The sequence below is a fragment of the Cygnus atratus genome, chromosome 3 (genome assembly GCF_013377495.2).
Source record: "Cygnus atratus isolate AKBS03 ecotype Queensland, Australia chromosome 3, CAtr_DNAZoo_HiC_assembly, whole genome shotgun sequence".
In the NCBI taxonomy this organism is placed as follows: domain Eukaryota; kingdom Metazoa; phylum Chordata; class Aves; order Anseriformes; family Anatidae; genus Cygnus; species Cygnus atratus.
The window spans coordinates 113,102,674-113,128,959 of NC_066364.1; the positions used below are offsets into that span (position 1 = coordinate 113,102,674).

A 26,286-nucleotide genomic window follows, 5' to 3' on the forward strand; every position below is an offset into this window, starting at 1 on the left:
ATTTTAAATAATTTGAACTAAACATTATTGCGTTGTAACCAAAATGAGATTTATTTAACTTTTAAATTAGGCAAGCAATGCATTGTTAAGGTGTGGAGTTCTTTTGTTTGTTTGTTTTCCCTTGAGCTGGAAAGTTTCATTTTCTTACTGGAAAATTGCAAGTTTGAGAGGAGCTCTGAATAGAGAGATTATTCTCGGGTAAAAAGTTCTGGATGAGTCTTCAACCTTTTGGTAAAATTCAAGTTGTTGAGAAAACAGGACAACATACTGCTGCTCTCGTGCTTTTTCAGGGTTGCTTACCACAGGGCAAGAATGTTGTCCTGAAGCTGCAATAGATTACTATGCTAGTTCCTGTGAATAAGCTGGAAGCTCTAATATTTCAAAAGTCACGTTTGGGAATAAGAATTTTAAGTTCTAGTGGTGTTTTATTGTTAGTGTTTCCTTTTGTTACCAAAAAGTCTTCTGCTCTGAGCAGAAGTGAGGCTACTAAATCATGTTAAGTTTGGACAGAAGTTGGCTTTGTCTACTGGAACCCATATTAATGGGCACTCTTGGAAATTGGTGAAAGATAACTTTTTTGTTTTGAATCATTGTCTAGAGGAGTTTAATTCATTTTCCTTTGAATCATTCTGGAGGAGGTCATCTCTGCCAAATAAACGCACAACTTTTCTTGCTTCTAAACACAGAAAGATAACGTTTTACAGCAGACAGCTGTTTGAAATTCCCCAATCCTTTTCCTAATCTTCCACTTTATTAAATTTTAGTGTTGAATAGTATTCATCATATTACATTTGTAGTGATTAAAAATAAATAACTCAATAACTTAATTTCACATGTAGTGCACAAAGGTGTTTATTTAATCTAACTTTTGGTGGATACAAGAGTTGTCTCTAAATTTTTTTTTCCTACTAATTGTAATGTTAATGATGTACCAGGCTTCCTTAAAATGTTTTGATTTTTTTTTTTTAGTTCGTCTGTTTTAAAATTGTATTTTACTTTTTTTCTTCCTAATTTTTAATATAAACTTTCCTGTAAAGCAAATTCTTAAAACATAATTCCTTGAAAACTAAAAATCACCCCCAAAACAAACAAACAAAACACCACCCTGACTCTGCCTACTACCAAACTGCAAATTGTTTAGTTTACTTCCCCAACATGGTGAGGTTAAAGACTGAAAATCTGTGGAATAGCTGTGCAAAAGCCAGACAGTTAATGTGTGTGTGGCACTTGTGTATTGCTTTGGTTTCCTTCTCAGGCTTACTGACTATATTTTAGCAAATTCTTTTGTGCTGACATACCATATTTGTGAAAACCTTAGACTGCTTGTACTATGAAATTTCCCAGTATATTTGAATAATAACATGCTTTATCTGCCTTTAAGATTTATTCCAGATAATGTTACATTTGATGATAAGCCAAAAGATGTAGCCTCAGAAGCGAATGTATCTGTATATAAGCCAAAGTACTTCACATCTGCTGCTATGGGAACATCAAAGGTATCTTTACAATGCTTTCATAATGTTTTTCTAATTTGTTTAGTTTTATTGTCAGATTTTAAATTATATGTAAGTGGTAGGGAAAAGCTTCCTGCTTGTCTTAAGCATTTTAAAATAGAAACGTCCAATATGTTGCAAGATGCAGGCATGCTACAGAGCCGTAAGTTGTGACCTAATATATAAGCTTGAATTTTGTTGTATGAGAGGTTCGGCTTTTCAGTTAGAAATTGAATACTACATTTTGACCTTGTAATACCCCTCTTACAAGTTGCGCATGGACTTAACTTTGTTATCCACAACTAAATCTTCTAATTTGCTGAAAATGGATGTTTGGGTGTAGTTCAAGAGGCTTTTTGGTGGTGGTGTCAGGCTTAAACAGTTGCTTCCCTTCCTTGTAGCAATCCATTTCTACTGTCTTATGTGACAGCCAAAACGTTCATCTGGCCATGAAATGAACCGGATTGGAGAAGTGATTAGTTGAGAACCAAGTAATTTCTGCAGGATCATTTTTCAGTCATGTGTTTCATCTTCCTAGTTGAGGGTGCAGTTGCGCAAACACTTTATTGTCCCTATTGCAATCCATGCCTGATTCCAGGAATGAGTTTGTGCTGGAGGAAGAGAGAAGAGAAGTTGGAGGCTGCTATTTCAATACCAGTATCTGCTGCCACAAAGGAAACTTGGCTTACAGAGATTTTGGTTTGTGTGAGCTGATGTTACAGAACCCTTGAATGCAATAGGAGACTTCATTCTTCCGTGTAGTTAAAGCTCCTTGAAACTCTTGTTGCTAAAGAATTTTGAAGAAGATATTATTAAATCTATTATAATAAATTATTATTATAGGTAATTGTTCTGTAGCAACATTAGTAATAGGTTTACATTTTTTAAGTAGAAAGTATCATTTTTTTCTATAAAAACCTGTCTTGACACGCTTAATTTTAGTGCTTCAGCTTCTAGAAGTGGCTTTCTTATTTTTAAGGTAGATATAACATGGGATGAAACAGATCACGAACGAGTAATGTCACTTAACAGAACTTTTAAAAAAGAGGAGCTACTTGACATGGATTTTCAAGCTTACTTGGCTTCATCTAGTGAAGAAGAGGAAGAACAGCAGCAAGGTACCTACATAAATGTTGTTCACGAAGTCAGTAGCTACATTTAGTTAACTCATGTTCAAAATACTGTATAAATTCCACATCATCAGAAAATGCTTTGAATGTCTCCTTTTATAGGGAATCGTTATACTCTGTACTCCTTATACTCATTATAGAGAAAGTATGGTCAAGTTCTACTCTGAAAATAACCTATCTTTGCTCCAGAGCTAAACATCTCTGAAAATGGTGTATACCTACTTTTCTATATATATATATTATGACCTGGGTGGTGAGCACATTTGTATCTTTGATTCACTCTTTTCAATTAGGAGATAAATGGATTGATGATAGAATGCTGACAGATAATGGAAAACTTCTTGAAAAATTCTGTAAATCTTTGAGTTAGGCCTGGTAACATGGCAGCTGTAGAGTTCCTCAGATTTACTGAGACTTGACATTCCTTTTTCCTGCCCATTTATTTCTTTATTGCTGTTTTGTTTTTGTTTTTATTTGAGTTAAATACTGACTGCAAAAACAAACTTTTCCAGTGTTTTCTATCCATAGTAAGAAAACACATGTTCAAACTCCTAAAATTTCTCTTAAAGCCACAGCTGAGATTCATTATACAGACCTGATTCTGATTCTCCAAATAAATAACATCACCATTATGACCACAAAATGGCCAAATTCCTTTTTCGAAGACAAAGGACAAAATTCTGTTGCACTTCTGCAATAGAATTTGTGAAGTATATCAGCTGATTTAGGAGTTACAGATTATTTAGAGCATTGATAAGTGAGACAGTTTGACTTTCATATTTAAACCTCGCTTTCAAAGAGCTTCCTGTTTCTCACTTGTCATGTAAAATCTCTTTACCTAGTGTAATTAATGTTTAATTAAGCCAAACATAAGGGTTATAAATGGAGTCGTTTCAAGTAGAAACATTGTGATTCATCTAAATCATAGTTCATTTTCTTTTTCGCCGATATCGATAATTCTGTTAAAGAGGAGACTTCATTGTACGTTTGACTGACTTTTCTAGAGACTGTGGTAGCTATCAGGTTCATTCAGTTCTGAATAAAAATAAGCTTTCTTTCTGTAGAGTTTGAGTAACACTTACTTAAAAATTATTTAAAAAAAATAAAATGGTGGGGGATCAGGAGTTTCCCTAAAGATTTAGTCCCTAAGTGGCTGTTTTATGATTAGTAGCTTGGGCCTCTAAGTACAAAATCATTTTCTTCCTTTTTTTTCTCCTACCTCTCTCTTTATTTTTCAGGGTAATGTAATATTTCAACTGGAAAATTCTATTTTATAGTATTTAGTATATAATGCTATACAGTATAGTAATAGTATGGTATAATGTTATATATGTAGTGATTTGCCATCTTCATGGCCCTCTGTGTACGTACTAAAGTCTCTGCAGGGCAAGGACATGCTGTAGAAGCTGTCCTAAGGCTGGGCTTGCTGGGATACCCTAGACAGGACATGGAACGTGTTGCAGACCTTAGAGGGCCCTGGGGAGGATGTAGATTGTACAAAGGTCCTTAAGCGCAGCACTAGCTCTTCTTGGGTAACCACAGTGTGAATGACAGTAGTGAAAACCTGTGGTATGAGACTTCTGGTACTCCAAAGCTTTACTCCAAAGCCTTACTTTGTGAGGGGGAAGGTGAGCTGCAGAATGTGCTTAAGGGAACCTTATGAAAGATTGGAGCGGCAGCAAATTTTAATTGCTTTCGGATTCTTGTTGCTTCTTAAAAATAGGAAGAGAATGTCATGTAACTTTTAAAGTCTTCTGTGTATGGTGCAAATTCCTCAATTACTTTACTTGTTTTCACTCTAAAAATCAGTCTGCTCTTAATTGGTCATATATATAGCCTAAATTACAAGGAAAAGAACATGTCATTAAGCCTTCATCAAGTCTTTCAAGCAGATGTTAAAATGGGTTTATACAGCATTAAAGTAGGTTGTTGTAATCAGATGTGTTTGAAGCATGCAAAAGAGCATGACAGATTTTTCTGGTTATGGAGTTGGGAAATTTGCTGGCAGCAGACTTGGCAATATCTTGGCAGGATAAATGTCCATTTGTTTCTCATATTACATAAAAATATGTTTATAAGCTGCACCTCCATGACCTTAATTTTCTCTAGTAATGCTTAGTAAAATGCATTAATAGGAGCAGTAGCTGCAGAGAAAAGTATTTCAGTTTTCTTAGTTCAGGTTTTCAAAGCTACTGCTGCGTTAAAAGAACAGCATCTGTTACAGAGTGGTGATAGAATCCATAAGTGAGCAACACTGAAGAAATTTCAAGTAAACTTCTGTTTCTGGGAAGGGAGAGAGATTGACCTAGAGTTATGTTATCACACTAACACATTTTAGACCTGAAATTGTGTAGTTCCTAATGATGGTTTTGAGAAATAAGTTGTTAATAGAGGAATGGTGTTGCCATGTCCGTAACGTGTTCCTGACGTTTTATCCGTTGAGTTATAAGATACAAAGCAAGATTTTGTCCAGCAGAATTATGTGGCACTATGCACAAAAGGGAAAAATAGCTGTTTGAATGGAAAGGTAGGAGTGTGATAAGAAGGAAAAAAATGTTCTGGCCATCTCATTTATTTATTTGTATGCTTTATTTAAAAACAGCTTTTGTTGCCCTGATCCATTTTTGTTTTTATTATATTTTTCAAGTTAAAAATGTCTGTTATGAATGTTGTTGTTATACAACAGCTTTGTAACGTCATGTATTTCAATTTCATGGACCTGGTATATAGTAGTTTGTGGGCACAAAGCATCTCCTTTACATTGCTTCTGAACTCTCTGTTGCTTGGATGCATTTGTTGTGGTTAGTAAAACTTCGTGGTGTGCATCAAATTCAAGCCCGTAACTGCTATTTTGATTGTGAGCACCAATGACTTAGTTTATGGCATTTTAAACGATGCTTCAAATTAAGCAGCATGGTGTTGATGTCTAAGATTTTGTGCTGTTGTTTTTTTTATCTTTGCAATAAAAAGATCATATTTGCTGTGCTGCTTTGCTCTGCCCCACAGAGTACGTGAAGAGACTGTATGACACAACACTTTAACTGGTGTGGTTTTGAGTAGTTGTTCTTGATGGAGGTGTTACATGCAGGGAATTCTGTATAGAATTCTGTATAGAGCCCTGCTCTTCACAGTAGGAGTCTGAGCAAGGAGTTCTGCTGCCTTTGTGGAGTCTAGTGTTAGAAGCTCTGTACGACAGGAGGCTATTTTGTGCTGCAGCACCAATGCTGGAGATGCACACATGCAAGGAAAGAAAATGTAGTCCTTGGAAGGAGGGGAGGATTTGCTAGGTGGAGATTTACTTATTTAATTGTGCTGCTGATGTAATTTTTGGTGATTAATGGTAAATAAGATCAGTACGCTTAATAAATATTTTACACTTCTGAAATCTATTTTGCTCATTAGGTTAGTTATGTTAAATGGATCTTTAATATTTTATCATGTGACAGTACATATGTTGTCTTACATATGAATACTGTTCATTTTTATGCTTGCTAGAACTGTCAAAGAAGGCTAATAACTGGAAGACGATAGAACATGCAGCTATTTAAGATTGTCGCTGAATTCAATGGGTATTTATAAAATGCATTGAACACAATGTTATTTGGGTTGGCTTCTCTCCCTTACTACTCTGTAGTTGCTTTGGCCACTCTGAGGCATTACTGCAGCATTCAATGGTAATGAGGATCTGACTTCTTAAAATATTTCTGTTGGGTTAGTTTTGGCATGTTTTTAAAATAATTCCTAAGGAAATAAGGCAGAGAGAGGAGTTACCAGTTAATGATTTAGCCAAGCCCCGGTGGAATTTCATGGGATAAAATAGAAGCACCACAACCTGATCGTTTCTTTCTATGAAACGTCAGAAGCTTGGTATAACTTGCTGGTTGGAGATTTTTCTAAGGCACATTTGCAGGTGCGTGTTTTGTGTGCGTATTTGTTATTAAAAAATAAGGTGGATTAAGTTCTAGGAAACCCCAGAACAAAGGTCAACTTGGCTTTCCTTCTGAAAAATTCATGTAACCTCTTGGAGTTGTCCAGTGACTTAAAATTAAAGGATGTCTCTGCGTGTGCTTGTGCAGGCCAGGATGTCCCTGCTCAGAAGTGCCTAGATGGGAGCCCAGTCTGACTTGTATTTTATATTCTTAATTTCATCTGTTTTTGCATTCTTTTCCTTCACAGGCTAAGTTGTTTTTTATTTCTCTTACAATGTAACTGTTAATGCACCAGACCTTTTTGTTTTGGCTTTTTTGTTGTTTTTTTTTTTAATTCAAAAAGTCTTTGAAAAACCTATTGGCAGAAAGCATTACTGCCTTAATATCCATCAGAAAGTGGTTCCTCATGTTGTGCAATGCAGTGTGATACTTGAAAGCTAGCAGCAAGGTTACTTGAACTCTGAACAAACTTTGAGAACATATTCAGTTAATTTTCCTTTCTTGCAGCTGTTGACAAATGTTCTTTATTTGCTTATAGAATGAAAAAGCTCCTAAGAGTTTTTTGAAGGCAATGTTAATGCTTATTTTAAAGCTATTGGTTTTGACAAAAGAAATTCATTTTTTATCGAAATTGGAAAATATGACAATGTGTCACCACTTAAATTTCTCCTGGCAAAATTAGCAAAAACTGGTCATAATAAAAATGAATCACCCCTTCGTTACCCAGTTTCAAGGGAGCCTTTCTTAGCCAAAGGATCTCTTCAGTTCCCATCCAGAATAGCTTTGCTTATCATTTCTTATGATATCAGGAAAAAAAAAAAGGCAACAGTGACTTATTTTTCTTACTTTAAGAGCTGAATGCATTTTTGCTTGCTGCATGAGCAGATGCTTTTGTCTTAAGAGTTTTCTGCTACTGATGAGGAAAGTGGAAAAGCAGCTGCAGTTAATTGAGCAGTCAAAATTTCCAATCACAGCCAACAACAAGCATTTTAAGGTTATGGGATGTAAAAGAACAACAGTATCAGAAAAAGAAAGAAAAGGAGCCCCAAAGCTAGATTTCTACCATTCAAGGAGCTGCGGCATCTTTAAAGTTTAAAAAGCCGGTTCTCTTTGAAATGTTTCTTGAAAGCTTATTGCAGGTCACATTGTAATTGTGTTTTCCTTAGCAAAAATAGCCAAAACTGCTTCCATCTTGCTTTATTTATTAATTCAACATGTCACTGAAGATAAAGGCTTGAGTAATTTGTTAAAATTTTGAGATGCTTTACACAACTTTTTTTTAGGTTTAGGTTTTTAGATTTTATTACTGTGCTGCCAGGGACATTAGGGACTCCAAGAGTTGTAAAAAGCAGTAAAGGATGCTGTGTTCTATCAGTGGTTTCCTTTGTTGGACAAATATTCTTTCCCTTTTCAGATATTTGTATTTCTTCTGTGAAGTAGGGGAGTTCTAGAACTGGTTACTTTTTCTGGGAATAATATATGAAAATACTTTAAATCATTTATAATAAAATAATGTTCCTTAGGTGTGTTCCTTGAACATAAATGGATCACTTTGAGGTTGTCTTTCGTAGCTTTTCTTTTGTCTTTCTAGGTGATGATGTAGCTCATGAAATGGAAGATGACAAACCCAGGAAAAGCCAAAAAGATGATGAGGAACAAATTGCCAAGTACAGAGAACTTCTGCAAAGTATCCAAGAAAAAGAGAAAAAGCAAGAGGAAAAGGATATAGAAATGGAAATTAAATGGGTTCCAGGTAGGCTTTAACTTTTTTCTTGTACTGACTTGGGCAGTATGCAGTATTGGCCTGTTTAATGGGGATACAATGTAAGGTGTATGATTTATAGTAGTAGAAACTGACCTTTTTCCCATAAATTGAAATCCAGATGGAATACAATGGAGGAAATAGAAGAAATAATGACTGAACTCAGTTTCTCAGCTGTAAGATTCTCTGTGTAGCTTATTTACTTGCCAGTTTTTCTTGTGCTTGCTTTTTCATTCATCGCTTTATAGATTTTACTTGAATAGAATTCATGTTTGCCATAGAGTCATAAAACATACTTACACTTCTAAAAATGAAACACAGTATGATTTGGAAACATAGCATGAAATTGGAGGAGAGTGGTTTTAAAATCTTGCTTGCATAATGCAAAAGGTTTGGGGGAACAGAAAAGGGAGAAGTCTGATCTTCCAGTGAGACAGCTCTGTGGGAAGGAAAGCTACCAGTAAAGCAAGCTTGGGAGATACTTAGTGATGTATAGATAACTTTACCATATAGCATCCCAGCAGACCTCTTTTTGAGCTCTGAAAACTATTATCTGTTCTTTTCCTTTGGAATGAAAACACATTGAGACTGACTTCGGTTTTGTTTATGAGTGTGTTCCTTCCATGAGAAGTAATGAGCCAGTTGAACAAGACACTACATCCAAAAAAGGGACAGTTTTCTCTGTAGCCTTTCCTCCTTCATCCTGGCCCCAAGCTCATTCTGACAGCATGTACCAGCCCTGGAACTTGATAGACTTATTTGCAAGTTAATTTCATTTGCTAAAATGGCAGAGCTGCTCTGGAAAAAAAGGAAGTGAATCTGTACTGCTGAGTTAGAGAGTCCAGCGTTTGGTGAAGACTCAGAGGGTTGAATTATGTGGTCCAAAGACTACGAAAGGGTAACATGCGCCTTCTAGGGGCAGCAGTACGTGTAGGACGGCAGTCTATACAAGGACACAATCTGATCTGTTACTGTACATATGAGACCAGAGCCATGCTAGAACTCATCCCCATCCCAACTGATGTGTTAATTCCATCTCGAAGTGCATATCTGACTTGCACTATTGTTACTTTGAATTCACGTGGGTAACTTGTGTTGAGTATGTATGTTCCCTTTTAACATCTTGTTCTGGTGTGTGCCAACTCACTGAAATCAATTGAACATGTCAGGCCTAGTTCTTGATAAGGCCTGTATTTGTAAGTAAGCATTGGCATTAGAATAGTTGTGAGCTTCAGTTGGGCTTATATAATTCCAATAATTTCTGGCCAGTGTTCTCCCAGAACTCTTTAGAGAAAGATACAACGTGCTTTATGGGACAAGTGCTTACTGACACGGCTGTGTGAATGTTTTACTTCATCTGTCCACAGTGTGTCAGTATTTGCATTTCTGAAGTTGCTTGGTTAGTATCTTTTATTTGATTGTATCACTGAGCATTCAAGGCAGCTGAGTTTTCACACATAGGTAAACTTAAGTTTTTTATTTATTTTTTAAGCAACCTAAGATGGTGACAAAGTTAGGGATCTAGAGCAAACCATCCATTGTAGGAAATGAAAATAGACTGAAGGAAAGTTAGTGGCACAGGAAGAGCAACAAGTTTGCTTAAGGGCGTAGCTTCATAAACTGCACCTTGCATGTTACAAGAAAATTTGTATTGATGTTTGGGAACGATAGTACAGATGGAATCATTCCCCAATAGACTGGCTCCCGTGTTTCTTTTTTAGTGAACTGGACTTCAGAAAATTGACTTTGTTCTGTATCTCATGTAGTCCAACTCCTTCATTACTGCACCTTGTGGAGCTCCTAGGACTCTTTCTATACTCTCCTCTCCCTAGAATAAGGGATGGAAAGGAGCGGTGGTAACACTCAACATTCCTCATCCTTTCTGCCATTCTGTCAGGCCACATGGTTTGTAAAATCAAACCAACCAAACAGCAAAGATGCACCGTGGTAAATATGGCCTTGTCTAGAGTCAGTAGGATGCCTGGGTGCTGTTACAGATGGGTTTGTGTCATGATGGGTTAAGCATGCATGTGTGCACAATGAAGCTTACATTAGTAATTCATAGTGTTTGATGACAGTTTTGCAACTTTGATTTTACAGCATGTGTTAGCTTTTTCTTCATTTCTTACTCTTTCTAGAGTATTTTCCAAGATCAGAGGTTCTGGATATCGTGGAAGCATTCATTTGCCTTTTTTAGTGAAACTGAAAACTATGGGTAAAACTGATGGTGCTGGCTGTATTCTAAGGGCTAATGGCTAGTAATGGTATTGACTGACCTCGTGGAGGTTAGTAGTTTATTTCTTTATTTCATAGTACAAGAGCATTCAGGCTTTGAAAACCTGAATTCAGTTTGTGATATTGTTACTCAGCTCCCTTGTCTACCAACTCTTGAGTCTGTCAGTCTGCTTTTAAAATCCTATTCGTGTCCTACCTCCCTTTTTTTATTTTTCATCAAGTGGATGGCTTCTTTCTGAAATAAGTGTTAAAAGCAAAGAAGAGCATCTTAACTTTGTTTACAGGTCTAATATGTGGCAATGTGTAGCCTTTGTAGACTTCAGACAGCATTTGGAGAGAAGGTCCTGCACACCTGAAGGGGGGCGGCTCTGAGAGTGAAATGCAGTCGCTGCATGCTGAACAGTAGTTTGTAGCCCTGGCAAATATGCACAATTGAGGCTGATTTCTTATGGGAGAGAAGTAAGTTAGTTATTACCCTTTCCTTGAACAAATGTGCATATTTAAATTCTCAAAGAATTAATTATGTTCCATTTGGAGTATTCTGGGAATTTAAAAATAGTTTGTTATCATCTCTTAAGACTCCTTAAGTCTTTTAGAACCAACTTTTGTCTTGAAATGCTTTTATTATCAAACTCTGCCTCAATCTGATGGACTTACTGCAAGGTCATTTTCCTGCCCAAGTATTTAATATAGAGAGAGCTACAACAGTTAAATCTAGGACTTTTTTCAATTGAAAGGCAGATCTGAATTAATTTAAAAATTTGAGTTTTGGCACAAATATTTACACATGGTTATAGAAAGCATACTTCGTGAATGATTCAGTTATTCTTGAATCATAATAGTTTTAATAAACCACAGCGCCAGCAAAAACAAATTAGATGTAGTTCCAACTTTCTTTGGTCTGTTTCTTTTAGGCACAAAATCAATGTTATATTTAAGCATCCATCTGTTTTCTTAATCATAGCTGATTTGAGCAACAATTACTATGCATTCTTATCCAGCTCCCAAAACTCTCCTTAGAAGGTGAAGAGGGAAAAGACCACAATTGCTGTTCTTGATGATATTCAGCCAGTTTCTCATACAGCTTTTTTATTGGACTTAAGTTCTTCCTTTGGGAAGAATGAGATGTAAATATTTAGCTGAGCCTAAAGGAAACTTTGAAATTTGTTTTCATCAGAAGTAAACCAGCAGGCAGTCAGATCCCTGTAAAGTGCATAGTGGGCCCCAACTGTATGTTGTTACAGATTATGTGGGGCAAGAAAATGACAGAATTGAATCAAAATCTGTCTCAATCTAGATCACTGCTTCAGCTAGAGGAAACAATAAGCAGTCCTACCACATGCAGCACAAAGAAGCGTGCACTCAGTGCTGTGGTTCTTCACATTTGACATTCTAGCATCTAAGGGTTTTTTGGTGTTTTTGTTTTGTTTTGTTTTTTTAAGGGAGTTGTTCTGTGTTAGGAAAACTGTCTCGACTCAAGTTGTGTGATATTTGTGGCAAACGAATTGTAATGTTATCAGAATATTTCTGCTGGCCATTCCTTTGATCTAACTGCAACAAGGTGTGTGTATCTGTTCTTCTGTTATTTTTTTGGGGGAGGGTGGGGGTAGGTAAGGTATTACACGTAAGATGAACTTACTTATTTAGATTTACTGAGAAGCATCTCTCTAGCTTTTAATAACTGTGACAATTGCAAGCAGTTAAATTGCCTAAAGTTTTTCAGCTGTTTAGAGAAGCAAAATTTCTGTCTCAGCCTTCTTCCCTCAGTGTTCAGCAGTGTGAGAAGCAATCCTTAAGCTGGTAATGTGGTATGGTGTCTCACGCTTCTAATCCCCTAGTTCAAGTATGATTTAGTTGCATGCTTATATATATTACCTTTACACCTTCTTTTCATGGCCCTTATTTGTAAAGATTAAATATGACTAGTGATTCAGTTATCTAAAAATAGAAAGGGGGAGGAGCAGATATGAATTAATTTAACTTGTTCTATGGCCAGTTAATAAGTCTACCTAAAGCAGATGATTTCTTTCCAGTTCTGCAATCAAAAGTCTTTTGACCACTTAAATACACTCTTATTCTCGCTAAGCGGTCTGGACAGTAGTTTGTAAGCCATTCTGATCTGTGGAGAAACTCTTAAGGCCTTTCATGAGACTGCCAAATACCACAAGAAAGGGTTGTATTTTCTTCCAAGTCCTTCTGTGCCAGATGGATCAAATGATGCCATGTTCTAGGCAAATAAATCAGAAATCTTGTAACCTCCTCTGAGACTTTTTTTTTTAATCCCCGCGCCCCCCCACCCCGCCCCCCCCGCCTTCTGGAGATGTGATACGTTTCTTAATCCAGTCTTTAGAGAGAATCTGCAAGGTTGCTACCTGACCAGTAACTTTTTTTTTCTCCAAAACCTACTGAAAAATAATCCCGAGTAATAGTAGTTCAATTTCTGGGAAGCATATGACTGCCCTTTCCTAGACGTCAGAGACAAAAACGTGTATTGTTGGAAGTAACTAAATTACAGTGCTGGTTTTATGAGGGTTTCTTAGTGGCACATTTTTGGTGAACCTGTACAGCACACTTTCCTTTACTTTTTTGTGGCTTTGTATTTGTTTGCTGGTTTAGTAACCAGTTTCTGTGGTGGCACTGGCTTGCCAGTTACTGTTAATTCTGGCTTCTTTCTAGCATATTAGAAGGCTATTTTACGTGGTGTGTGTTTCTCCCTTTTCTTCCTATAAAGCATGGTTTAATACATTTTTAGACCTTGTCCACACTTCGTGTTTCAGACATGCTGTAACTAGCTTTCTAGCCTTGGAATTATTTTTGGAGAGCATGCAAGTGCAAGAAGAGAAATTAGTGTTTGCAGTTTGTTGGAAAAATGTTGTGCCTGCTTTTCTAGGGACAGGTAGGGCTGTCCATGAAGGCTGCTCGTTAATTTTTTTTTTGCCATTATGCCATCTGTTTTCAGTTCCTTCTTACTGAGAAGAGCTGGAAGGGTTGATGAGGAGCAGACAAGGGTCAAATGAGAAACCTGGGAGCTGGGAGAAAATACAGTCTAGGACACCTGGAGAGGTCCATATATGATTTGAGCAATAAAGCTAGTATGAGAAATGGGAGATTAGAATTGGAGAGCTGGAGAGCAATGGTAGGGAAGGGATGCTCTTCAGCATACCTGATGATTGGAACAAGGAGGATTGGGGAAGAGATAGCAAGGGTCAGACCTGGAGGTGGGAAAAGCAGAAACATGATCACTACATGCTCCGAGATCTAACAGTCATGTCCAAAAGGAGGATGTTAATTACAGAACATCGGACTCTTTTGTTAGAGAAGGCTTTTCTTAAAAAAAAAAAAAAAAGCATGTAGTGAATGAATGAAGGACTTGCAAGTGGGAGCAAATCCTTCGTTGCTCGGGCTACTACCTCCTTTCACAGAAGTGGATTCTGCCTTTTTGCCACTGAATTCTGCTCTAGTGTGTTGCAAGGCAAGTTGTTTAATCTCTTTCCATCATGAGGTTTTGTTTTTGTGGGTGCCCATCAAAGTCAGTGTTTATTCTGATTGTAAAGGCAGCTGTAAAATGGGGACACTGTGGTTAGTGGATTCCTTTTTTAGGGTGACGTTTTTGCACTATTGAATACTGTGGTGATGGACATTGTAGAAGGCTCCATTCTGTTTCTAGAGTAGAGTTCAATTATTTTTGGTAATTTGGCCATACGCTAGTATGTTCAGTAACATAGCTATATGTTGTACAGTGACACAAAATATTGAGGAGTGACATGTTAATTACCTGTATATCAAACAGGGTTAAGATTGGGCAAAGGTAAAATGTGATCACGTGATGAGAAGCTTTATCAATGCATATTGACAAGACAGCTGAATTAAAGTTTAGGACGTAATTGTGCAAATTCAGGTGCTCAGCCTCGACACAATGGCAGCTGGTATTGTTTCATTTGAGTTATTACAGCTTGAAATGGTACCCGGTGATAACAGAGGACATTCTTTTAAATGTTTTTGTGTTGTTTCAAGGCTGATCTCTTTCAAGCAGTCTATAATCTTTTAAATTAAGTCCCTTAATCTCTTTTCAATGTTAGCTTATTTTTTTAAAAAACATTTGTAATTTACCCTAAGCATTGAATCTGAATCTAGCTTTCCTGTCGTACAAGAGGTTTACTATTTCTTAATTTAGGATAGCTTTTGTCATTAAAGCAGACTGGTACTATGTAGCTTTAAAAAGAGTTTTGTGAAATAAAACTTATATCTGTTAACAGGAAAACAGACTTCTTAGTTAAGAGCTATTAGGTAGATTGTGCAATGTATGCGTAATACTTGATCAGGATTTCATGGTATTACTTATTTCTACTTTTGTGGATTAGAAAACATTTTGTTCTCTGTGAATTTACGTACAAGAGACAATGCTGTGTTTTTTGTTTTTAATTTTTGTATTTAACAAGGTGCAATTTTCTATTTGAAGTATCTTGGGCAAAATAAAAAGTAGGAAACAGCAATCCAAGTTGAGAAGGATCTTGCTTTTCTGTATCACTTAAACAAGTGAAAAATCCTAACCTTTGCAATGCTTGAATATGCTTCCCTCTTCTCCTTTGTTACTTGGAATTAAACCCAAGATACAGGTTTTCATATTTGTTCTGTTATCGTGAGGGGTACAACAGAATTAAGACTAGATTACCTGAAGACATCTTGCCTTGTATGACTTAGTACATATCAACTTGTGATATTAGTACATAATGCAATAAATTATTTGTTTTATGTCAGTGGGGCATACTGATATAGCAACAACCATCAAAAATTTCTAGGTGAAACAGGAAACAGAGAGCACCAGCTACAGGTTCAAGCCAGCTGTGATATGGCTGTATAGTGATTTAACATTTCAGAATCTTTGTCAACTCAATCTTTGTTTTCCCATGGACAAGAAGTGGGAATGATTGGACTGGATTCGAAGTGTTTTGTGAAGCTTAACTAATAATAGTAAGGTACATTAAATGTAAGGGTGCTGTATTATTACTGCATTATTATGTTACTCTCAACCTTAAAGTGGTAGACTTTGTAGACTATGCAGTCTACTGTCTGGACAGGTGACATTTTTGAGGAACAGTAAAGGTGTTGGGAATAAAATATTGCATACGCAACCTCTTCATCTCACTCCTGTACGAATTGTTACTGGATAAATGTTTTATTTGGAAAAACACAACCTGTAAACTGATCATATTTACGGAGATGTTGCTCCAAGCGATACTTATATTGTTCTCATGGACTTGTGGAAGAAAAACTAGGTTTTTCCTTTGCAAAAGAAAAGCAGTTGATTAAAAAAAAAAGTTCAAATTGATCCCATTTCTTTAACTTCCTATTTTTTTTTTACTAGGCCTCAAAGAAAATGCTGAAGAAATGGTCAAAAATAGGTTGGAAGGAAAGGATAACCTAACTCCATGGCAAAAATACCTAGAGAAGAAGAAAGAAAAAAGAAACCTTAAAAAGAAGAGAAAGGTAATGTCTTGTCTGAGTTGCAGAAGGAGTTACTCTTTCCTTTTCTTAAGTTGCTGTTCTAGTTTTAGATAAATGGGGGGGGAGTTTTGTTTTATAGCAGGAGTGCAGTACTGTTTTATGGCTCAAATGTGCACTGGTTGCTCATTTGGAAAGCTTTAATGCTAATCAGATCTACAGAGCTAAAGGATGTTCAGGTTAATACTGATCATATATAATGCTCTTACAAAAAAAAAAAAGTCATTTATCTGTTTGTTTTTGAAGTTGTGCATTTTCCGAATGTTTTAGGAAGGGTCTTTTTGCTATGGTATGCTTTTGGTGCAAAGTTGAAATGCATGATAGCTGTAGTTTTGAACCTTACAGACCTAGAATAATACAGACTCTTGTCAGAGCTGTAGCAGCAAAGAACTAATAGCTATGAAGAATCATTCAACTTTTGAACTACAAAAGCAAATTTAGTAATTATTTTTGTGTATGAATAGCAAAGTTGTCTTATAAAAATGCAAACATTGCTGTTGATTCATCTTCCCACACACAGAAGGTAATTGTGAAGTAACTGACTCCTGTGGCAGAGACGTGCAGGAATAGGCAGATAAATGAAACGTTTGCTTGTATACTAGGAAAAAAAGCATGCAGTATATAGAATCTAGCTTCTGTATAATCTGAATTACTCTGAATACGGTTCATGTTGCAGAATAATGTTTATAAGTGTAATCCATAACTAGAGGTACCCTGTCCATTCTAGTTCAGTTTTAACTGGCATTTCATAAATAACTTCTATCTTACAGAAGATAAGTGCTCTGAATTAAGTTGCACTGTTAGGTAGTAGAGCAACTTTTGGTAATCTAATATTCTCTTGTTTGGCCTGATAAATTAGGTGGTGAGGTGTATCACTGAATTCTTCCAGTAATAGAATTGCTCTTCTAAATCCAAATTTGACCCTTTCGATTTTTTGAAGCATAAAGTGAAGCCCCTTACTCAAGCTTTTCCCCAAGGCAGAGTTTTTGTGGAGCATAGGGATGCAACAATGCCTTGATGCCACGTCAGATGCATGTATGTTGGTTTTTTTTTTTGCATGCCATATTCTGTCTGTCAGAAGCAGTGTCTGGCAAAGAGCATGTGAATAGAGCAAGTAATGGAATTACACTTTCCCAGAGTACCATCGTGGTTTTTGATTCTCTGACTTCCTGGGTAGGAACAGTTTTCACTTGAAGAACGTGACAAGTTTTTGTTTTTTTTAATAGCACTTGTGAAGTAGTGAAGAACAGAATAATACGCTACTTGATGTAGTAAGGATTTAATTTTTTCTTGGTAGGAATTAAGAGCAATCAGGTAACAACTATGTACCCAGAACTACAGGCTATGCGTGTATTTGTTGGTATGATTAGCTACTGCATTACAATCTGTGGGTAAGCTCATAGAGTTCCTTGGAAAATGGAAGTTGCCCTTTTTTAGGTAAATAAAAGAAAGCTTGCAATCTGTAATACAGATTTTAAATTGATTGTTCTTAACTAGCAATTTCTAGTGGGTTCTAGTTTCATGATGGCTTAGCATGCAATACTTTGGTTTTCACATTCATAGTTTCTGACAGAAGGAACATTTAATTCCAGTGAAACTTTTGTAGTTTGTATGTTAATTGAAATAATGTTTCTGCTTTGTTACAGGCTACTGCTGAGAAAGAATTGAGTGAAGATGAAATTCCATCTGATGTTGATCTCAACGATCCATATTTTGCTGAAGAACTTGGAAAAACAGGTGAGTCAAGACATGTAACTTCTTTTCTGGGATAAGTGTGCTCTTTCTTTAAATAACGAGCTTTAGAAACAAAGACTAGTCTAAATGCAGAGATGGCATGTTCAGAATGGAAAAAAGTAGGTGTCATTTGCCTATAATTGCAGGCAGGATTCCTGATAAAATGATGCGTACTGTAATATATGTAATGGAAATGCAAAATTTCTCCCAGTTATAATCAGAGACTGTTAACTTAGCCAATTACTGGGGATGGCTGTTGAGAACAAGCGAACCATCTACTCCCCTAAAAATTCTAGAGGAAAAAAACTTGGTTGCCTTGGAAGCGTTTTTCCAGACAGATTATATGGTCCCTTTGATGGTTGGGTTAGTTATATAAATGACAGAAACGTTTGACGTGTTAAAAAAAATAAGTCTGTCCTTCATAAGAAAGTAATTTTGTTTTCTCTCAGTCTGATGTATGTTTTTACTTGTGTACTCTGGCTGCTTAGAAAACCAAATGCTGAAATAATGAACTGGACACATACATGATTTTTTTATTTGTGGACAGCTTAAAGAGTTATCTACACTATGAAAATATATTAATTATTTCTCTGAGAATAAGTCTTTAATATATGTAGCCTTTCTAATAGAAAATGGAGAACTGTTCAGGCTTTCAGAATTGTGATGATCTAATGCTAAACAGGTAGCAGAATTCCCATGTGTGTTTTAGTCTAGGAATTTGTTTTAGCATTATTATATGGGCACAAAGACAAAACATCTTACTAATTTGACACCAAACACCATAGGCTTATGCCCTGATGGTTAGAAGTTAGGAGAAAGTAAATAAAGTCCATCTTTTGTTTTTGAATTTCTTAATGTGTTTATGCAAATGTCTTAGTAGTCTGAAGTACAAAACAGTGAGTTGTATTTATGTTTCATAGAAAGTATCAGCTTAATTTAAGGAAGGTGTAATGCATTGCTGTTTTCTGCCAGACTTCTGTGATGAGTTGTGTGTAGGCTAGGTTTCAGAACTTGTGGGAAAGATGCCATTTCTTCCAACACCTTTTTACAATTTTTTAATAGCAAGATTATGTGGATATTCTCATACAACATTGAAACATCAAATATTGGTATGCAAGATCTCTGAACATGTTTTTTTGCATTATTTAAGAAGTTCTTTGTGTTGTGGAGGGACTCAGCAGAGAATGATTGTCTCTGATGATTAAACCTTCTCATCCATAGTAGGGAGAATAGATTTTATGCTGCATGGAGCCTTTGGGGATATCAAAACAGACATAAAGGTTATGCAAGTGAAATTTATGTCTGCAAGATTATTGATAATCTACTGAGAGGGGAAAAACATGATGTGGCTAACCCTGGAGAAGTTTTAAAGGGAGAATACAGTGGTTGACTACAAGCCAACTGACATTTTAGTTATTGTTATACACCTCAACTTTGTCAGGCTTTACCCAAGTTCCCTAAGAAAGGTCTCTGTCTCACAGCTGGGGTTCTCTTTAAGCACAGCTTGCTTACCTGGTTGGGGAAAATGAGTTAAAATCTTCTCTCGACTAGGCTTTATCTGTGACAGTTTCATATCTAGGGTACAGGCAGTATTAAGTTGAATGATCGTAACTTTTCATAAGCCTTCCACAATTCCCCTGAAAGATGGAAATTGCTCCTTTAAACTGCCTGTCATATGATATTAAATGATACTGGAAAAGTATATTACACAATATATTTACAGACTCAGGTGGACCAGAGCAAAACTGAGGATACAATAGTGCTGTTAGGTGTTTTGCAGTGGTATATTTGCTCCCATACTGGTTTGACTTCTTGATTGTAATGTGCAAGGGTTTTGCATAAGTTCATTTTTGATGAGGTGGGGTAGTTTAAGGGAAGCAAGACTGTAAGGAGGTATTAGACACAGAGCCTCAGTTTTTCATATTCTGTTTAAGCACCAGTGCTATGAAAACTGGAAGTTATGTAAAGTCTACTCAAGTGTGTGTTTGTAAGATTTCTCTTAGTTCTGTGAAGTACTGTAGCTGTATGAGCCTCGAAGTTTTTTTGTATTTCAGAAGCTCGATTCTGTTTGGTATTGTCAAGGGAAAGAAAAAGCACTTACCACTTTTGATTTATATGAATGCATGTATTGTTGGAAAAAAGTGTTGTAAATCTTTCATTTGGCTTGGCCAATTTCAGTCTTAATCTGTCTGTTTTTGTGGGCTCACCTGAAACTAAATGTTATTTTTCTTGTTTCAGCCTAAGCTGGGGAAGTGAATAGCTGAACGGTGTAATTGCTTATTAACGTGGTAGTTTCCAACTCAGGATATTGTGTGATGTATGTGCAAAAGAAGATGGGTATGTGGGTAGATGGACTACGTCAGGACTATGTTAAACAGAAAGAAAATGGCACTTCTGTGAATTATGAAACCAAACTGATTTCACTGCGATGCAATAGTTTTAGTGCTGAGAGAGATTTCAACTTTAGCTGCAAAAGATCACAGCAAGAAATTAATGGATTTTAGTTTTATTTTTATTCTACCTCCTTCCTCTATGCAAAAAAAGCTTAGTTTGATAGTGTCTCCTGATTTCACCCCAATCTACAGCAACATGAGTCTTTGAAGACTGAAGCATAAGCTGTCGTTGTTTTAGTGGTTCTTCACACAGTAAAAGATGGGGGAAGATATTATGAGGGCACTTCTTAGAGGTGTAGGAAGAAAGGCTATAAGAGACTTAGATTTAACTTCCAGAATAATTGTCATCAGTTTGCATATCTGCTTTGTTTACTGTGCTCTAGTTTAGTCAGTTCTGGAAAGACAGAGAAGACTTCCAAGTTATTGAAACCTTACATAAGACAGATATTTCTTCCCTTCATACATTAAAATAAATTGTTTAAATTAGGTAACAATGTTATATCTGAATCTGATTTTCCTGCACACTTTTTGGAACTGTTAGAACAACAATTCAGCTTGTGAGCTGATGACACTGTGCATCTGGATAGTTAATTTTTTTTGGTGGTAGTAGTTTCTTCTAGAAATCCATTTCAAGCTTGGAATCTGTTTAGAAATAGTCAAGAGAGTAGTCAAGGGAGGAAAAATGTTCTTCAAGAAATGCATCCTGTTCCAGAGTATACTTAGTGATATAACTCGACATTTTTCTGGCATGCTTATATTTCTAGTCTGACTACAAATCTGGCTTAACAAAATGGAGCCAAAATCTTCCTTAAGAGTACCCCCAGTGGACTGTAATAAATTGCCTGGGAATGAAATTCCAAGCTCAAAGGTCAGAGTACGTGTTTCAGGTCAAAACCTTATTTTCCTGCTCCTTCTTGGTCCAGTTCTACGGGTGTTCCAAAGAGAATACATTGAATTTCATAGGATTCATGAAAACAGACCTGTTCATAAAAGTTATGTTTGACTCATGCTTTATGCTGTTACTACTCATTTTGTCTCTAATTAGCACTATGCATCTAACATTAAGTGTAAGAATAAGAAAGCTTTATCTGAAGAATATTCAGTCTGAACAGTCAATCATATTTTTATCCCCATGGATGAAAATAGGTCTTTTTTACCTTAATGCCTAACGGCAAGATATGATGTTTTAGGCTTACAAGTAAATTCTAAAAATGTGGGGTTTTGTTTGACTTATGTTTTATCTTACTCAGCTGGCAGACTTGTATTCTGGATACAGAGAAGAGGTGCACATTTGCTTTTTATTCTAAAGTATTTGCTACGTTCTCTAAGCAGAAAGAATGAACAATTTGAGAACTGTAGTACATTTCAGTTAGACTTAGGAGTCTAAAATAATTTCTATTTAAAATACTGTGGGAGTGGAGTTGCCATACTTGCCTGCACTGTTGTGATACCTCTCTACTGCTCTATAAAAAATACAGTAGAATCTATTTGAATATTGTTTCCTCCTTGAATTATGCAAATATTCTGTAGATTTTTATTGCTTTAAGTCTAGCTAATTTTTCATCGGTTTTCGGCATCTGATGTTGAAGAAAGAAAGAAAATGAGGTGTACTTCGACATCCTATTGATACGTACATTATGGTCTCATGCAAAAGCTTGAATAAATGTGTGCATGGCCTATTTTTGCACTTAGGTTCAAAGAAGAAGGCAGAGTCAGCTGAAAGTGACCACGAAGAAGATGAAGCTGAAGTTGAAAAGCAGAAGGTAAAGTGGCTTAAAACATTGAAAATTATAGATGTTGCATTGCCTGAATTCTGCAAATACTTGGAGATGTGTTTGTGAGCGGAACTATTAGTCCCCTAGGCTAACAATAGAATAAAGCTGTATAATTTGAATAGTGAGAGCTTTTGGAACAAATCACTCAGGGAAACCATTAGATGGTCCCTGAAGATTATACAAGAATATCTTTCTGGAGAACTGTAGTTGAATGCCAGCTCAACAGAGTTTAGTAACCCTAAAATGTAAATGGGCATGGAAACAACACTGGATGGTTAATCTCTAGCTTTAAAGCTGTCTCAGCACATTTGTCCTATTGGCTTTTAACCTTCAAGATTGAATTGTTTGCTATTGCTTACTTGTTTTTTTATTCATTCTCAGAATTTATTATATTTATGAAGTTTGTGAATGTCAATTATTTTGTGATTTGAATACCCGTAGAAAATGATACTTGTTCCTTTGATGTTAGAGTATACAATTCTCAAATTAGGTTATTAGTACATGTTAGAAAGTTGAAATGTGTATCTGCAGTTTTTTAATTAAAAAAATCAACTTGCATTCTTTAAATATTTTGAGGTGCAATAATGTTATGCATGATATAATACTGTTTTAGCAACCCTATTTCAACTCATACATACGTAGAATCAGACTTCACTAATGTAGTTGCTGTATTTTTTCATAGAAAACTCCATTTCATTGTGTACATCAACTCTTATTTTGTAACAGGCTGAAATGGCTCTACTTATGATGGATGATGAGGACGATGGCAGAAAACATTTTAATTATAAGCAGATTGTAGAACAGCAGAACTTGAGCAAGAAGAAAAAGAAACTCTTAATGAAAAAGAAAGAGTTATTAGAAGATGACTTCCAGGTAATGCTGTATGCTTAATTTTTGAAGATTAACTAGAACAACTTAGATGCTAATTGTTGGTATCAGTTATTTTTGGGATAAATTTAGTGGTTCCATATCCTTCTCCCTTGCTCTAGGTGAAGGAGAAGCAGCTATATCTACCTTTTTTAGGGTTTTACAGGCTGTTTTAGAAAACAAACAAAAATGTTTTGACATGAGGTTGAAGGGGGGGGCACATTCCAACTTTGTGTAAGGCAACAGGACAATATATAAGACCTTGTACAACTCATTGAGTAAATACTCACAGGTACCTTTTGTTCTAATAATTTTTCACTGTGTCTTTGATTCTGGTCAATTGTTCTCAACTATAGACTCTTCCTTGGTTTGCTGATTGAGGTTTATGCAGGATTTGTACAAGTATTCACTCACCTGGTTTACTAATATGATCTTCTGGTACTCTACTCTATACTCACTGAAAACTTGTGACTTGAGCAGTTCCTGGAATGATGAACCATTTCATGTGCTCAATAAGCATCTCGTATTGTATTGTACTTAGAAACATTGCTATTATGAGTAAAGTTTACTTAAAATAAATTTTCTTCTGCTTCAGGTCAATGTTGCTGATACAAGGTTCCAAGCAATGTTTACTTCCCCCTTATTTAATGTGGATCCTTCAGATCCAAATTTCAAGAAGACAAAAGCAGTAGAGAAGATCTTAGAAGAGAAAGCTCGCCGAAGAGAACAAAAGCAGCAAGGTCTTAAGGAGGCAAACAAGGAGCAGGAGAGCAAGATGGCAAAGAAAGAAGTTGCAAAGAAATCTACAGATCCTGCTTTATCAATGCTAATAAAGTCAGTCAAAACCAAAACAGAACAGTTTCAGGCAAGGAAAAAGCAGAAAATTAAATAACCGAACTTCATTTATACTCAGACTTTACTTTTGTCCACGTTCTTCTGACAACATCTGTTGACATTTCTACAGTCTGGTCTAATTCCTGTTCACCTAAAATTTCCAAAAAAATCACTTAACTTTGGTGACAAGTTTTGAAGTAACTAGAATAATGATAATCCTTTCTTTCTGCCCCCCAAATTGTTTAGCTCTGTTGTTGGAAAAACTACACCTTGAAAACCTAAGGAATTAATGGTTTTGGAGCTATTTGTTTCGTATCATGCAGTCTCTGAATAGAAGTGCTGATGATGGCTACAAAAAGTAGCCATAATTATGGTTTTATTTAAAACAAAACAAAACAAAAACCATTTCTGCAGTGGGTTTAGAGCTGAGACAATGAGTCTTAATGTTTTTAATTCTGCAGAAGTCTATAAATATCTGATTAGAAAAGGTAGTAATATAACTAAACACTGAAGAAATTTTATATACAGGTCTATTGTATACATTTAATTGTTTACATATATGCTATCTAATTAATTTCTACTCCAAATAATTGAAGAGTTCGTGGATCTTGTAAGGGCTAATTAATGGGAAAAAATTGCTATTTAGAAGAATTTCTTTAATATATATCAGAAATAAACATTTAAAACTTGCCCAAAGGAGTTTTTGGGCACTTAGCTCTGTTTTCTTTTTCTGTGCCTAAATAAAACTGTGTTAAAATTAAACTTCTCCTACTAATTTTGCGTTCCCATTAATATAGTTCCTCTTATACCAAGTCTTACAGTGTTGCAAGTGTGGTTTTTTGTTTTTTTAAAGTCAAAAGCAGATCTGGGTGATACAATTTTAGAAACCCTGCTGTTGGTCTCTGTTAGTATCGGTGTCAGTGATGAAGGTATCAACAGTGCAGGGAAGCTAAATACAGGAAGTAGAAAATACTGTTCTTTCCTAGAGTGTTTCAATTAATTGGTCTTAAGGTGTTTTTTGAAGTGTTTGCTATATCAGCTGTAGTGGAAATACAATATTGTATCAAAAAAGACTGAGAATATTAGGATCATGGAGCTGATAGGTAATTTGTAATCATGAAGAAGTATGGTTAATTTTTAAGTCGTCATATTAATTTGAACAAAGCACTGTTAAAGTAGAGGTTAGAAACTTCAGATACTCAGAACTAGTGTTTACATAAATATATCTTGATATGTGAAGGAGATTAGAGTCAGATTTAGCACAGGAGGCTGTATACCTAATAGCAAAAATGGACAGAATATGGTAAGAGAATATGCAAGTACACACGGAGATAGTTTTTTTTTTGTTGTTTTTTTTTTTCCCAAGAGTACTTTGTATTGGTATGCCTGAAGAATACTTGCAAACCTAGAACATTAAAAGTGTTGTTCTCTGTAACTAGCTGAACATCTTCAGATTCATTTTCAAATAGCTAACAGAAAAAAGGTAATGAAATAATACGGTATCTTTTGTGCATAACTTTGATCCAGCTTCTGTGACTTCTTGGCCTTTCAAGCAATACGACAGGACCCATCAAGCGCATTTAGTAGTTTGGAACTGACTGATTGTGATGGAGAACAAGGAAAACCTATTCTGCTGGAAACAGAGAGAAGTTTCTGAGCATGGGTGTACAGCAGAGAATAGCATAATAATATTCAGAAAGATTTGAGTTTACAAAGAAAGGGAAGAAAGATACTTTAGGAAACAGAATTTTCCCCTAAGGGAAGTGTTTCTGCATCTCATTCAAAGAGTCAGTGGTTACTATTCTAAGAAAACATGTCATACAAAAGTGATACAAGTGTACGCATATGCATCTGATAGTGTGGATAAGGAAACAAGCTTCTGTCATAAAAGACTGTATTCATTTTGCAGTTAAATTTACAGTGGTCATGCCTCGTTTTGAATTCATTGCAATTCATTACCCCTGTCAGTATAAGCCAAAAAAACAAAAAAAAAAAGAATGGTTTTGACCATCTCATCCTTTAAGAACATTAAAATAGCACCTCAGAGGTCTAAACTGAACTTTAAACTATGATTTTCTTTTTTCAGTAAGTGGCATGTAACCAGCAGCAATGATGATTATCATTAAAAAATGGGGCTGTTAAAGTGAGACAGGACTCATTTTTCTAGTAACTTACGCAGGTTTGGTATAAAGTAGCTTGTCTCCAAGTTGGCAGCCATTAGAGCTCACACTAGTGTTTAAGCCAGACGCTTAGAGATCTAGTATGAGTGGAGATAACAAGAGGTGATTTATTTGAAAACTGATCAGACAACCAAAGATGAAGAGCCACGTATGTTTTCTATTTTTCCTTCCTTCTAGAAATTAAATGTGTTATTCCCAATTAATAGCAATAGTTGGCTTTTTGTTCTTACTTTGGTAGTGTCCAGAAATAACAGTAAGTTGTGACATTTAAAAAACAGAAGATGAAATACTAGTCTCTCTAAAAATAGTCTTATGAAATTGTTACATGTGTTTAAAACTACCAGAGTAATTAGTTTGTTTTGCACTTGTTATAAATCAGGAGTTGAATTCCTGTACCTTAGTTTTCTACCTATGGTAAGAACAACAAAAGTAGTAGCTGTGGCAAAGTAGTT

At 35.8% G+C, this 26,286-nt stretch overlaps 1 protein-coding gene across 1 annotated transcript in view; it reads left to right on the forward strand.

Annotated features, from left to right (window-relative positions):
• Positions 1–24,429, forward strand: part of ESF1 (ESF1 nucleolar pre-rRNA processing protein homolog) — a 30,736-nt gene extending 6,307 nt beyond the window's left edge. Inside the window, exons 7-14 of the mRNA XM_035552951.2 lie at positions 1,382–1,496; positions 2,473–2,611; positions 8,144–8,305; positions 15,915–16,036; positions 17,698–17,788; positions 21,871–21,941; positions 22,680–22,826; positions 23,416–24,429. Coding sequence (XP_035408844.1) covers positions 1,382–1,496; positions 2,473–2,611; positions 8,144–8,305; positions 15,915–16,036; positions 17,698–17,788; positions 21,871–21,941; positions 22,680–22,826; positions 23,416–23,712 — 1,144 coding nt within the window. The 3' untranslated portion in view covers positions 23,713–24,429. The remainder of the gene's footprint in view (positions 1–1,381; positions 1,497–2,472; positions 2,612–8,143; positions 8,306–15,914; positions 16,037–17,697; positions 17,789–21,870; positions 21,942–22,679; positions 22,827–23,415) is intronic.
• The last annotated feature ends 1,857 nt before the right edge of the window (positions 24,430–26,286 follow it).